Below are 14797 nucleotides of genomic sequence, written 5' to 3'. Positions count from 1 at the left end.
CCTTAATTTCTCCCAGTGCAGGAACCGAATCAGCCTCGCCTTCGAGCCATTGATCGGCCTATAAACAGAGTTTTTCTCTTGGCTTGTTATTGCCCCATAGGCAAATCATATAAATTATGCTCAATTTTTTCCTTTTGGCTTTTAATAAGCATAAAAACTTATGATATGTGAAAATATGCGCAACAAACAACAACATTCTGAGGGGGTATGGGGATTAGGGGGTTATGTGGTCCATGGGGCTTGGTTTATGCTTGAAAATTGTTTACTTTCTTGTTTTTGGCTTACAGTTACGCGCAGTTATGGAATTTATTTAGCTGACAACACAGCTACACAGCCGGAAGGGGTTCTGGTTCTGGTTCTGATTCTGATTCTGGTCCTCGAACATATCCAACGCCAAACGTGTCACATTTCCCCTGGGGAATCGCTGGCATGTACTTAAGGTTGAATTTAGCTTTGATTTGAGGTGGTCCTTTAAGGATGTAGGGCACGCGTCTCGAGGACTTAAATAATAGCAGATAATCTCAGTGTTAAAGTGGGATGAACGGAATTTATAATAAAGTTCTTGAAGGCCAAGAAAATAACACCATTAAAAGTGATAAATGTATACATTATTAATTGTTATACAATTCGAGATTAAAATAATACGTTGTTAAACTTAGGACGGAACTTAATAATTACTTGAGATTTTATTTTTCAAGGGATTTTTATAGTTGGAATATTTTAAAAAAGGTATGACCCCTACACAAATTTTAAAACTTTGCAAATTCAAAAATCAAAATCATTAATAATAAAACAAAGTACACAAAAATCACTTCACTTAATAATAATATTTTTATTAAAAAATACCACTATTTCTTAAAAATTTGAATAAATTGATTTTTAAAAGGAAATGTTACTCATACGCTCTGCGTAATTTTATTTAATTTAATTTTTGCCATTTTTCGAAAAAAAGTGATGTAACCCCTACAAAAATTGAAAAAATTGGTCAAAAAATAAACTTTCCAAGAAGTGATGAGGATCGTTAGCATATTTAGTAAGCTGTTCAAAACAGTCGGTCTTTTAGCTGTACGCCTTGATTTGGCTGAACTACGATGAAAAAACCGGAAAAAAATGTCGAATTTTTGACAAAAATCTGAATTTTGTCTTTTTGACAAAAATTTTAACTTTTTTCGCCATAAAAATTCAGTTTTTTGGCTGCCATAACAAAAATATAAGTTAGAATGAGGAATGTCATACCTCGTTGAGCTCGTTGTTTAATTTCCAATCGATTGGCATTTCAACCTGAAAATTTTTAATTTTTGCCATTTTTCGAAAAAAAGTGATGTAACTCCTAAAAAAATTGAGAAAATTGGCAAAAAATACATTTTCCAAAAAGTGACGAGGATCATTAGCATATTTAGTAAGCTGTTCAAAACAGTCGGTCTTTTAGCTGTACGCCTTGATTTGGCAGAACTACGATGGAAAAACCGGAAAAAAATGTAAAATTTTTGACAAAAATCTGAATTTTGTATTTTTGACAAAAATGTTAACCCTTTTTTCGCCATAAAAATTCAGTTTTTTGGTTGCCATAAAAAAAATATAAGTCAGAACGAGGAATGTCATACCTCGTTGAGATCGTTGTTTAATTTCCAATCGATTGGCATTTCAACTTAAAAATTTTTAATTTTTGCCATTTTTCGAAAAAAAGTGATGCAACCCCTACAAAAATTGAGGAAATTGGTCAAAAAATAAATTTTCAAAAAAGTGATGAGGATCGTTAGCATATTTAGCAAGCTGTTCAAAACAGTCGGTCTTTTAGCTGTACGCCTTGATTTGGCTGAACTACGATGGAAAAACCGGAAAAAAAAGTCGAATTTTGACAAAAATCTGACTTTTGTATTTTTGACAAAAATTTTAACCCTTTTTTAGCCATAAAAATTCAGTTTTATGGCTGCCATAACAAAAATATAAGTCAGAATGAGAAATGTCATACCTCGTTGAGCTCGTTGTTTAATTTCCAATCGATTGGCATTTCAACCTGAAAATTTTTAATTTTTGTCATTTTTCGAAAAAAAGTAATGTTCCCCTAGAAAAATTGAGAAAATTGGTCAAAAAATAAATTTTCCTAAAAGTGATGAGGATCGTTAGCATATTTAGCAAGCTGTTAAAAACAGTCGGTCTTTTAGCTGTACGCCTTGATTTGGCTGAACTACGATGAAAAAACCAAAAAAAAATGTGGAATTTTTGACAAAAATCTGAATTTTGTATTTTTGGCAAAAATGTTAACCTTTTCTTCGCCATAAAAATTCAGTTTTTTGGCTGCCATAACAAAAATATAAGTCAGAATGAGGAATGTCATACCTCGTTGAGCTCGTTGTTTAATTTCCAATCGATTGGCATTTCAACCTGAAACCCGAAAAATATGTAATGTTTAATTTACTATTCTTTAACGAAAGTGATAATTTGTATGAAACTCACACTTTGCAAAACCATTGGCACTCTATCATTCTCTTATCTAAAATTCAATATAAAATCAGCCAACAGTATTTGGCAAGATTCCACTTCCGGAGAAAACACGGCAGATCAAAGGAAAAGTGTAACTGCAATTACTTTTCCGTGGAAAATACTTAGTTTCCGTTCCGATGATTCGACCAAGTGAGACTGCATTGAATGGAGTTCCCATAGTCTGCAGTTGACACAGGACCTTTTCCCCGAATCTCCGAGTCCCCGGAGTTTTCCACACCAAGAGCCACCAATTGAAATCAAACGCATTTGGCTGTAGCTTTTTTTTTGTCAGATTTTTATTTTTTTTATTCACTATGTTTGTTTTCTCATTTACTACGCAAGTTGTTTTGCATCGTCGCACTTTTCTCCATCTCGTTTTTCTCCATTTTGGTTTTTCCATGTATAAATTTGTCATGTGTTATGAAAATATAATATACTTATGTACGTTTATGTTAGATGTTTTACAGAATGCTTGGCTCCGTTTTTTCCCGTTAGTAACTATGCATTGATTAGCCATTGTGGTGTGTGTGTGTGGTTGTGTGTTTTTGGTTGGATTATACAAATCAATTGATTAAGTACAAAATATATAGTATACTCGTTTAATGCGTATATAAGTTTTATATATTTATTGATGCACTCTAGTCGAAACCACGCAATCAAACTGAAGACATTCATAAATTCTTTATCGATTTCCCATCGTTTTTTTTTTGTGTTGTTTGTCTGTTCTGTCTTATTAGCTGCACAATTTTCAACAACTTAGCATAAAAACTACTGAAAAACATGAAACGATTTGAGTCATAATTGAAATTGACCATTTGGTAAAATTGACTTTCGAGGGCGGATCCTGGCATCTTAGACTCCAATCAGGCCTGTCGGGATTTTCTTGTTAGATTCTCCCTCCAATATCCTTGATTGACAGCCTGAGCCAGGACCTTATGTTTGTTTGTGTGTGTGTGTGTGTTTCGCTGCCATTTATGTACATGAATGTCATATACATAATGCACGTAATTAATAATGTAGAATGTTTTGCATATATCGCATAATAAACGCATTTTTGTCCTTGTGTGTATATATTTATAGTTGCATATATCGCTTTATATATGTATATATATTCGATTAGCTTGTCCCGATGCAATTAAATACATAATTAATGTTAGTATCCTGCGTGTGTGTGTGTTTGCTTGTGTGTAGATGTTTCTTGTATTTCTAGGTACAGAATTCATTATATTTTATTTTTGCTGGCTCACTAAGGTGCTGTGTTGTTTTCTAATCGTAAGCTTAAATTTATGTTCGCTCTTTGTTTTTAATAATATTTTTTTTTTCAACTCTACTTTTCTACAATGCTACCGTTGTGTCTGTGTGTTTGTGTCGTGTTTGTATGTGTGAGTGCTCTAAATACAAGTTAAAATGACCTTTTAATCTCTACGCAGTAACTCTGTTTTCTGTTTTTCAACTATGTATGTCTGGGGCGTGTGTAATGTATAATCGACCAAAATAGGTTTGTATATCTATCGCAACAATATGCACCTATGCAAAAACATAAGATGAGTTCTCATTAGTTTCCTTCGATTTCTTGGTTTTCGTTGTATAAAGTAGTACATCAATTGGTCTCGTCAAGCAGCACAAAAGTTGCGATAACAATATGCAAAAAACAACTCTACCTGTTAATATATCTGTATATCGATAACTAATAATCGTTATAATCGTTTAATCAATTCATCGTTTGCCAGCTAAATCCAAAAATCCCTACGGCTCGTTAATAATAAGTTATTGCTTATTTTTTTGTTTGCGCCTCTGCAGAGTTTTTCTTCGCTTTTTTGTTCGATTTTTCGTTCGATTTTTATTCCCGCGTAAACTAAATTGTTTATATTCATTTTGTTTGCTATATATATATAGTGTATAGTGCCATAAATGTTCGGGGTTTCGCCTTACTTATCGCAATAATATAACGAATTCCAAATATTTACTCATAGATACATGCGATTTAATACTTTTTAGTTACCTTAATGCTCTATTGCTTTCGTTTTGCGTTTTTGTTGCTCTTGTTAATTGCTTTTGCTTTCGATTCACTATGATTATACCATATACAATACAATAGCTGTAAATAAGTATAGCTTTTTCTCCATTATAATATATATTCAAAGTGTTAAGTCTTTCATTTTTTGTTCTCGCTTGCTTATTCTTTGTCAGCTATATATATATAATTTTCATGACTTTATTAGTTATGTTCAATTCTTGAATTATTAGTGTTAACGTGCCAAGTCTTTTATATTTTTTGCTCAATTATTTATACATGTGTGGGATGGGGGAGATGGGTTGTGATGTTTTTGTGATTTTGATTTGATAAATAAATAAATCACGCTCAATGCAAACTATGCAAATTAAATTTTTCGAATTAAATGCGTGCAAGGACACCACCCCCTTTCATAATATTTTTTTTTGCAATTTCCGCGAGGTTCGTGGGGGGTAGTTTAGACCCCTGGTGTACCACCCCCTTTTTTGTTCACCTCCTTTTTTATTACATTTCCCTTTGTTCGCGTCCGCCTAACGAGCGCTCGTTAAACTGCATTGACACAAAAAGGACAACACAACATTGTGTTGCCATGGGTGTTCGGTTGTTCAGTTGCTCGGTTGTTCGGTTGTTGGGTTGTTCAGTTGGGGGTGGTGTCAGCAACAGATAATGGAAACAATGGATCATGAACCTAATGCTACAAATACTGAATTCAACAATTGCATTTCGCGTTGCGCTGGTTCCATTTATGCGTCTGTACAGGGTAAATGGTTGTATTTAAATGTATATATGTGGGTCCTACGCTACTAATGTATCAACTTTAACAATTTCCTTGGGTTTAACAATACATCATGGGATGATCTGGGGTTCTGTGTATGTGCGTGATTGGAACAACTGAAAAACTTAATTTTGGACTAAAGCTTTTCCAAATACAAGTAGGTATATGTATATGCCTGGGGGTATAATTATTAGTTTCATAAAGAGTTTTCTTTTACAAATTTTAAAATATGCACCCCCTTATTTGCTCCTCCTGTTTTTATAAATCTTTACCACTACTTTTTATTGCTTTTCGATACACGTTATTACTATTAAAAGTTTCTGGAGCTCAATTTGATTTCTCTTTTTTGCTTCTTCCTTTGAGCAAAATTAACGAATAGTTCTGAAAATTGTTAGTGTGTATTTGGACTATCACAATATTCGAATTGCTTTGGGTTCTTCATCGTTTTATATTCATCAAAAATTACTCAGCAACAAAAGCCAGTTGAAATAATAAAGACTCCGAATTGGTATATAAATAAAAAACATTGTTTCGCTTGTAAAATGTGTGGTTATTTAATATGTATTGTATATTTGTAACTTTATAATTGCTTCTCTCGTTATTCCATTTGTTTTTCCTTTGTTTTTTCGTTTTTACAAGTGTGCTTCGATTGCTAATTGTAAGTAGTTCCAACCTTACAGTATTCTTTAAGACTAATAAATCGATTAACTCGTTAGTTAAGTTAAGTTATTGCTTTACTTTCCATCGCCTTCTATACAATTGTTATACAAAATTTTTAAAATTTAATATTATTGCCGGGCTTCAATTCAATTCAACATTCTCATAATGCAAATTTCATAAATATTCATTACATTTCTCGCTTCGATAAATTATAAACGATACGTAAATAATAGTTGACTATATTCTAGATAACGCTATATATTATATATAATTAATTGTAGTTGTAATTGAAATAATTGTAATTGTAATTTGTCTTGCGGTTTGCAGGGGTTCTTATTTTCATGTTTGAGTATTTGCTTTGGTACTTTAGCCGATTTAGTCGATGCCGATTGCGATCTCGTCTCGATTATTCGATTAATATTATTCCTTAAAAGTGTTGCCATCTCTCTCGTCCGACGCTCCCTCCTCCGAACAACAGTATAAAAATAATTTCGTGATTATACTTACTAGTTTAACTTACGAGTACATGTCTGAAGACTAACCCTAGCTGTATATAATATATGCTTTGTAAATATTACGCAACTACATACGTATTCTAGATGTATATATCTTCTATATTCATATTCCCAGATACCCGCTTAGAAATACCAACAACTTTGGTTTGGTTTTTGGGTCATCTAAACTTGGCTACGACTAGGGCTACAAAATGTTCGTTGCACTTCTTTCCCCACTTCCTCTTTGAGATCGGTTGCTGAAGCTGATTTCAGTTAATGATTATAATGCTGATGTATACGCTATATATCCTAATATTTACAGATTTGTGCAGCGATTGAGTGACGTTGTGTGTGTGAGCTTTTGTGTGAGTATGAAGATGGATGAGTAAATGATTGAATGAATGAATATGAGTTACAGTTACATAATATAGGGCTAAGTAATATCGTACTAGGTCGGTTAAGTGTCGAAAAAGTGCAAAAGTATTATTCACGCATGGACGAAGTGTACTGTTAAATGCTTGAGACTAGATCACACTCGATATTTGTTCTGCTCTGTTCTGCGATTGAGGGGTTCTCTCTGTATGCGATCGAATACTTGGGGCATATGGGTTCCCCCGATTTCTTTGGTCTTATTCGCTGGTTGTACTCCTAATTGGGCCTTGAACGGAATGCAATGTTTGTGGATACTAAAAAACTGGGAATGCCTTTGGTATTAAATAAGTGAGTTTTGCTGTTAAACAGCGACTAGATGTTCACTTCACTAAAGACTAAAATAAATAATGATTCACTGGGTAGCAGTGCTAATTGACTGAGGAAAAAAGTGCCCAAAAAATATGGTTAGGTTTCTCGAACCGCCCTCTGTGACTTCTGCAATGCTCTTCTAGCCATAAATGATTTAATTTCGGAGTGAACTAATTGGGGGACTTGACCTATATAAACGTGATCGTGATGCTTTCTACAAGGGTTAATATGAGGCTTACACAACCAGTTCTCGGGGAGTTTCAGTTGGTCCTTGTTGTTTTCTAGTTTCGGTTTGTTAACATTCGATCTTGAACCACTCCCACTTGAACCAGTTCGCAACACCCGACTAAATATTGCTTTGCGTTTCGTTAATTGTTGCTTGCTTGCTTGGTTGCTTTTTGATTAATTTGTATCGTTGTCTTTATATCGAATCTAAAAATTGTTGAGTGCTTAAATGTCGCTTTCGTGTGACTTAGTTTAAAATTGCTTAGTGGCTAGCACTCGTAATTACTGCTTATAGATAGGCTGCCCTTAAGTCCTAATTCGTTGTTTGAGAAACATTGCATTTGCTTTTGTATTCGTTGCATTAATTTTAATCACTTCGTCGTCGTCGTCAACGTTGTCGATTAAAGAGATAGAGATAGAGAGTAGGGAGATATTGTTCGAGTAAGAGTTAGAGTTAGAGTTAGAGTTAGCTAGAGGAGAGTGTTCTTCGAGAGTTAGTTGGAGAGAGTGGGTAGATTAAAACGTTCGTTTGTTTGGTTTAGCTACAGGTTATAGTACACTCTATATATGCATTTAAATATAGTACTCTATGTGTGTGTTTTGCTTTTGTTTTGGTAAGTTTTAAGATAGATAAGATAGCTGCTAGAATTGCTTAGATTTCTTCAGGTTCTCGGAATGCATGTGGCTTTAGCACCTCATACACAAGGCTCTCTGTGTGTTTGGGGTGTTGTCTTGTGTGTTTTTTTTTCGTTTTTGGAATGTGTAGGGTTTTAAGGAATGTTCAACTCACTTAAGTTTAAAAGGAGAACCATTTTGAGTTGGTTAACATGGGGGTGTTCCCGAAAGCTCTCTTCGAATTTGTAAGTTTCCTTTGCATACTTTTGGAGGCACCTTGAAAAAAGGAGTTTTCAAATCGCCAGAGAGATTTCGGGAGCACACCCATTGAGTATTTTGTTGCTTGGCTGCCTAATGCGAATTTCTACAGTCTCTGTGTTACTCTACTACACTTTGCTCTTGGACGTATTGTGATGTATGTATCTTCTATAAAAACGGCTATCGGTTAACCTAGTTGTAAATGGTAACGGTAACTTTAACATTAACGGTAAATTAACTAACCAGCTATGCAGTTACAGCACATCCTTCCTCTTTTGTATGGGCCATGCCACAGAAATCTCTCAAATTTTGAAGCCTCGACCATTGCTTTCTTTATACATGTTGGTCCTACGAGCCGGATTCTCATACCTTAGTTAGGAATTTCGAAACTCTAGAGACTTCTTTGGCACCCCCCTGTGTTTTATGCTTACATGGCATAAGTGGGTCCTCCACTGCCCTCGAGTTTCACGCGCTCAAGGAACTCGTGTGGCGGCGACGAGGCCATACTTGCCCCACTCTCACTGTTGCTATCGTGCATGGACAGCGACATGGACATCATCAGCTCCTCCTCATCCTTCAGGCAGGCCGACTCCAAGTGCTTGTTGAGGTACGACTTCAGGGCGAAGGTCTTGTGGCACCGCTTGCACTCGAAGTTCTTGTCCACCGAATGGGTTTGCATGTGTGCCCGAAGATTGGAGCGATCCGCAAAGGCCTTGCCGCAGTGCGCACACCCATAGGGCTTCTCGCCCGTGTGGGATCTCAGGTGTCCCTGGAGCAGCCAGGGTCGGGAGAACAGCTTGCCACAGACGCCACAACTGTGTGAAAGCTTGTGGGTCAGCAAGTGCATCGCCAGGGCGGGCATCGAAACATAAGCCTTGCCACAGGTGTGGCACTTTTTGGCCGACTGCGAGTCCAGCGAGCGATGTGTTTGCTTGTGGCGCGACAAGTTACTGGAGGTTGCATACTGCTTGCCACACTCGGAGCAGGTGTACTTGGTCTTCTGCTGGTCAGGAGTGGGCACTCCGCTGGAGGCGGCTGCCGGATCCGCCACATGCTTGCGCTTCGAGCGACCATCGCTCACGAAGAAGGCCTCGTAGGTGTAGGCCACCGTTTTGGCCGATGCTCCAGATGCTCCGCCACCATGCTCCCCATCCTGGAGGCATTCGCCATCCTGATTCGTGTTGGTCGTGTTGCTGTTCTCGTTCTGCACCTGACCACTGGTGCTGCTGCTGCTGCTCGAGTTGCTGCTGGGACTGCTGGGCATGTGATTGCTGCTGGCACTCGAGGCATTGCTGGCGGGGCGTTGCTCATTTACCACACTGGCCGCTGCTGCAAGTTCGGCAATGGAACTGCTGCGCAGATGCGCATGCGCCTCGAGAGCTGGCAAGTGGGTGTGGTGTGCCTGCTGCTGCTGCTGCGGCTGTTGCTGCTGCAGTGGCAAGTAATGGTGTTGCTGCGGGGCAAGGTGTTGCTGCTGTGCATGGTGATGTTGCTGCTGCTGTTGCTGTTGCTGCTGCTGCAGCTGGTGAGGCTGCGTGGGCGGGTGGAAGGCTGTGCTGGCACTCAGATCCAGGATAGCATGTGCTGCATGCAGGTCCTCCTCCGCCGGAGTCCTTCTCCGATACCCGTGCGCCGGCTTGTCATCCAGTGAGTACGGCCTGTAGATGTCCTTCTTCTTTGGCGGCAGCGACAGTGTGGCCCCCGTACTGCTGAAGCACTTCCTTTCGCTGGAGGTCTGGCCACTCGAGAGCGGACTGTACCGATCGCCGGCGCCGCTGGGCGAGCAGGAGGGTGATGAAGTGGTTGACGAGGGCGGTGTTTGGTAGGCGGCCAGGTGCTGGTCTCCACTTCCGTTTCCGGAAGAGGATCTGGCTGCCACCAGGGCTGTGGCCGCGGCTCGGATCACGGTTATCTCGCTCTCCATGCGGGGCAGGTACGCGGTGTAGTGCAGCGGCGACAATTCGCGGGTGTATCCTGTAAGGGGAAAAAAATAAAGGGGAAAACATGGGTTAAGGCTTATTCATCAATAGTTAAGAGAGGTTAAGATACATAGAAAGACTTATAAATCAGTAATCCCTTGTAAAACATTCTTATATTATGATATTATACGTCTTATAACAGAAATCGCTTGAAAAGTATAGAGGATAGTAGTTTTTATAGTTTTATCCCTTAAGTATGCTATACTATTCTTGTAATAAGAACAGACTTTTTGAGAACCATAAAAAAATGTATTACTTTCTCTTTTTCTTACATTTTTTTTTAAACTAATACTGGAACGTATAAGGTGGTCATCTAAAATTAGTTAAGTTGCCATAACTTTCTGCACGTGTACCTTTAAAAACTTTTAAATTATAAAAAACTTCTGTTTCCTTTTCTTTTATAAGCTGCCAAAACATTTATCCTTTGTCCTTCTTACCGAGCTTTTTCTTTTTGAGAACTTTAAACAATAGCATTTATTGTAAACTGAAGGGCTGCTGCCGTCACATGGTTCCACTTTATGATTCCTCTGAGTTTAATTTCTATAATCCAAGGACAAACTTTGAAAGGTCAACTTGAATATCATAAGACCACGCCTGAAGTTGTGCTATGATAACCATAGTAGTTTTTATGTGGCAAAGAAGATTATATTTTCTTAAAGGATGCTTAAAGAAAACTTTCTTTGCGGCCTTTTATATTAAAACACTTAAAAACGCTAACGATTTTGGACAAAAGAATGATTAAATATGATATGATTAAAATGACATGATTAGTCAAACAAGTGCTTTAGTTCTTGTGCCTTTAAAGGACATACCAGTGTTCATTAATGGTTACCTAGACTGCTAGGAAACTACCTGTTTAATTTCTAATTTCCTCTGAATAATTAATTTTGCAATTGCACGTAAAAAGCTTTGACTGGGCACATATTGCAGTAAAACGAAGGACCCAGATCCAGGCAAACGGTTTAATTTCGCCATTTGCCATTGTTTTCACGCCGAAGGGAAACCGAGTTGGCATTTGCCAATGAGGGTAGCCCTCTGGCCGGAATCGCAAACAATATTGAGTGACAACAAAGGCAATTAAATTGATTCGGAATTGTTTCGCAATCGCACAATGGCCACATCAATGACAGCGATTACGTGCGCCCCCTCTGAATTTTCCGATTTCCCAGCTCTCCCTGTACTTTCCCCACTTTCCCGGGGGCGAACTTACCGTTGTAAACATTGCCGGCCACTCGCGTCGCCGCCTCCGGGGAATGAGGAGGCGGACTTGGAGCCGTAGTGCCCGCCGTGGGTGAACTGGGGCCCCAGCACTTCGATGTTGTCGTCGTCGCGGCCTCCATATTGCTGCTGCTGCTGCTGTGCGATGTTGCTGCTTCCGAGGATGTTGCTGCTGCTGCTGCTGCCGTTGCTGCTGCTGCATCTGCTGTTGTGCGTTGTTTTTCCAGCTTAATCAGAAATTTATCGCCCACCACATCGATTTCCTCATCCTCATCCAGCGTAGAACGTCTGGACTTGAGATGCAGCTCCTCAAGATCTCTGGAGGAGTTGGTGGCACTCTGATGTTGCTGCTGTTGCTGCTGGCTAGTATTATCCTCCGTCCGATCCAACCAGGGATAGGCCTTCCACTTCTTGGCTATCAGGCAGCGCGGCATTTTCTGGTCTTCCTTTTCTTAGTTGAGGTTAGAGTTTGAAGTTTGGCTGGGTTCAGGATCCAGTTAGTAGATCTTAGAGGGCTAAGTGCTGAAGCTAGTGGCGATTTTCGAGCGAGCAAAGACCGTCTCAGGGGGTATTATTTGTGGCAAAAGCGGAAAGGAAACGTTGCTGTTGTTATCTCGCATGTGAAAATATATATATATTGTATATAGAGTTTGGCTCGCCGAAAGATCTCTTAAAGTTTTAGTCGTACAGCTTGTTGTTGTTGAGTTTCAGGCCTGGCATTTCTGCTATCCTGCCGAGTGTGTTTTCATGTGTGTGTGTGGAGTGTGGTGTGGAGTGTTTCGGTTAAATATTCTTAGTAATTTGCATTTTATTGTAAATTGGTTTTCCTTTTTTTCGGTTTTTTTTTTGTTTTTTAGTTAGGATTCCTCGGGTTTCACAGCCACTTCACACATTTCGGCGCTTGATTCGTTGTCAGACCCGTATCCGTCATTTGGGCTGGAGTTTCTGCTCTTTCTCTCGTGTTTTTTTCGTTTCTTTTTTTATTTTTTGTTGGGCCGGAGTTTTTGCGTTTTTGGCCAGGGCCACCGATTTTTGGTCAGTACCCCCCGTCTTCTCCGTCCTCCCCTCGCTCCACGGAACACACACGGACACGTTCGCGTTCAGTTGGCTGGCTGCGTGTGGCTTATCGATTTTTACATTTACATTTGCGTTTACGTTTACGTTTGTTTTTAACACGGAATCGGACTCAAAACATAACGGGGGGGATATTCTTTTTTTTTTTGGGGGTATCCTTTTCCTTTCTTGGTTTTTGGCTGGCCAATTTCTCCTCGGTTTTTTTTTGGTTTGGAAACAAAACTTGTTCGATGGTCGAGTCGAAAATAAATGTTTTGTTTTTTGGTAGATTTCAGTTTAAAAACGGAAAGTTGACAGAGTTGTAGTGGTAGAGTTGTAGTTTTTTTTTTGGTTGAGAAAGTTAAGTTAAGGTTGACGCGAGTTGAGAATAGTTGAGTTGTTATTATTGTTGTTGTTGTTGGTAGTGAAAAAATTGATTTAGGAGAAAATATAATATTATATAAGATAGAGAAGAAATGCGAACGAACCGAACGTAAGCAACTCTTGAATGCTTATGAGAGTCGGACGGCCCGAGAGCCTGCTTATAAGGGTGGTCCACCCCCTGGAGAACGATGGGAAACCGAAACCGAAATCGTCTCGCCAGCCGAAGGGAAGAGCGAGAGAGTGCGAGAGCGGAACGCCTGAGAGCGGCACAGCCCCTAAAATCCAACCCCCAAGTAAGGAAGCATAGCTGTTGCTATTGCTGTTGCTTGTCCTGGGGGCTGCTACGAACGTAGGAATTTTAAGATTATTAAATTAAAGAAGATTATATAGGGTTAAAAAATAAGAAAAGTAATTTAAAACATACAAGGGGTAGTTTTTATGCTTGAAATATACTAAAATACCCTTTGAATGAAAGGTTTTCCTACATTTTTCTATAAAATCGCAAGGTGTAGAACCTCCCCATAGGACAGGCAACAATCAGGAAGTGTTCCATTGCCGAAACATTCCCCGCTGTTGCTTTCTCCCAATTTCAAAATTGTTGCGCCTCTCTCTCTCCATTTCTCCACATCTCCCACTCTATTGCTTTCTTTCGGGGGGAAAGGACCCCAGCCATACCTGAGAATTGGCTCATGGCTCTTTGGCCCTTTTGGAACTTTTTCGGCTCGGGGCTCGCGGCTCTTGGCTCTTGGCTCTTGGCCGCTTCAGGCTCCCCCATTCACAGGGTGGATTTTTCGCCCAGAATGTGGCAGTTGTGCCGAGTTAATTGCTGTTGCATTGCATTTGTTGCTTGGCTCTGATTTTGAACAAATTGCCAACGACGGGGTGGTACAGCGGGTGTAGTTCTCGTTCCCTAAATATATACATATATACGTTGGGGGAAGAGGGTGAGGGGATGCAACAGTCGCTGGTCCTTGGGTTCTAACTCAGTTAGTACAAGATAAACAGCACAAACTAACTTCTGTCGCCCTCACTCTTCCGACGGCCCTCTACTGGCCATGAATAAGTGGTTTTCTTGCCAGATCACAGAGGTCGGATATGAGTGCGGCAACTCAAATCGTTGGATAATTAATTGCAGCTCCTGCCGAGTTGGTTTTGATTGACAGCTGGTTGTGTCATATGCCACGCTTCCAGGACGAAATGAACTCGATTTTGGAACGCAAATCTAGGTTTTTTTGGTACTATGAAAAGGGCCCTGCATTTTGAAGTCTGCCAAATATTTATTATATTTGTAAATGTGTTCCTTAATGTATTGATTTACGGTCGAAACAAATGTAGATCTAAATTAATTTGACAATTATTATTAAAAGAACATTCCTTGTAACGGCGTTTAAGAGGCATGGCACTGAGATTAAGGAAATCAAAAATATCCATCTTAAAGCTCTTAAAAACAATTGTAATACTGCCTTATTGGCTACAGAAATACAATTTCACAAAAAAAGCTCAAAAAATCTTCCAGAAGCTGTTGAACAATCTGCTCAAAATGACCCACTATAAAATCCCCCAAACATCTTGAAAAGTAACTTCCTTACATATACAATCTGTTGGCATTCTCAGTCAGTGCAACACACACACAAAACTAATTAATTAAAGTGGAGCTTCGGTTAGCTGAACGGGGAGCTGGAGCTTTGCATAATCAGACACTTAAATTACAAAGTTCTTAACCTTTTAATTAGCCAGCGACAACAGACAATTTGTCTGCCTCAGACGAGCTTAGCGTCGCTTCTGCAGCCGTTGGTTGCAGTCCTTTTCAAAATTATACTTTTCATTGGAATTTTCATTCGGCTTACTATGGTATCCGCCGGGTCCTTTGTCCAACCCACTTCCTGCTCCCCAGCCC

The 14797-nt window shown here is 39.2% G+C and overlaps 1 protein-coding gene across 1 annotated transcript; it reads right to left on the bottom strand.

Annotated features, from left to right (window-relative positions):
* Window positions 1-2756: 2756 nt before the first annotated feature.
* On the bottom strand, window positions 2757-13026 carry scrt (scratch). The gene is made up of 2 exons (XM_017077104.4): window positions 11456-13026; window positions 2757-10240 (listed from the first exon to the last, which is right to left on the bottom strand). The coding sequence occupies exons 1-2, from the start codon at window positions 11895-11897 to the stop codon at window positions 8694-8696; spliced, it is 1989 nt and encodes a 662-aa protein (XP_016932593.4). The 5' UTR covers window positions 11898-13026; the 3' UTR covers window positions 2757-8693.
* Window positions 13027-14797: the final 1771 nt, after the last annotated feature.

This window comes from Drosophila suzukii, chromosome 3, assembly GCF_043229965.1.
Source record: "Drosophila suzukii chromosome 3, CBGP_Dsuzu_IsoJpt1.0, whole genome shotgun sequence".
Lineage (NCBI taxonomy): Eukaryota > Metazoa > Arthropoda > Insecta > Diptera > Drosophilidae > Drosophila > Drosophila suzukii.
The sequence above is the reverse complement of the archived record's forward strand: the minus strand, read 5'-3'. Positions and strand labels throughout refer to the sequence as shown.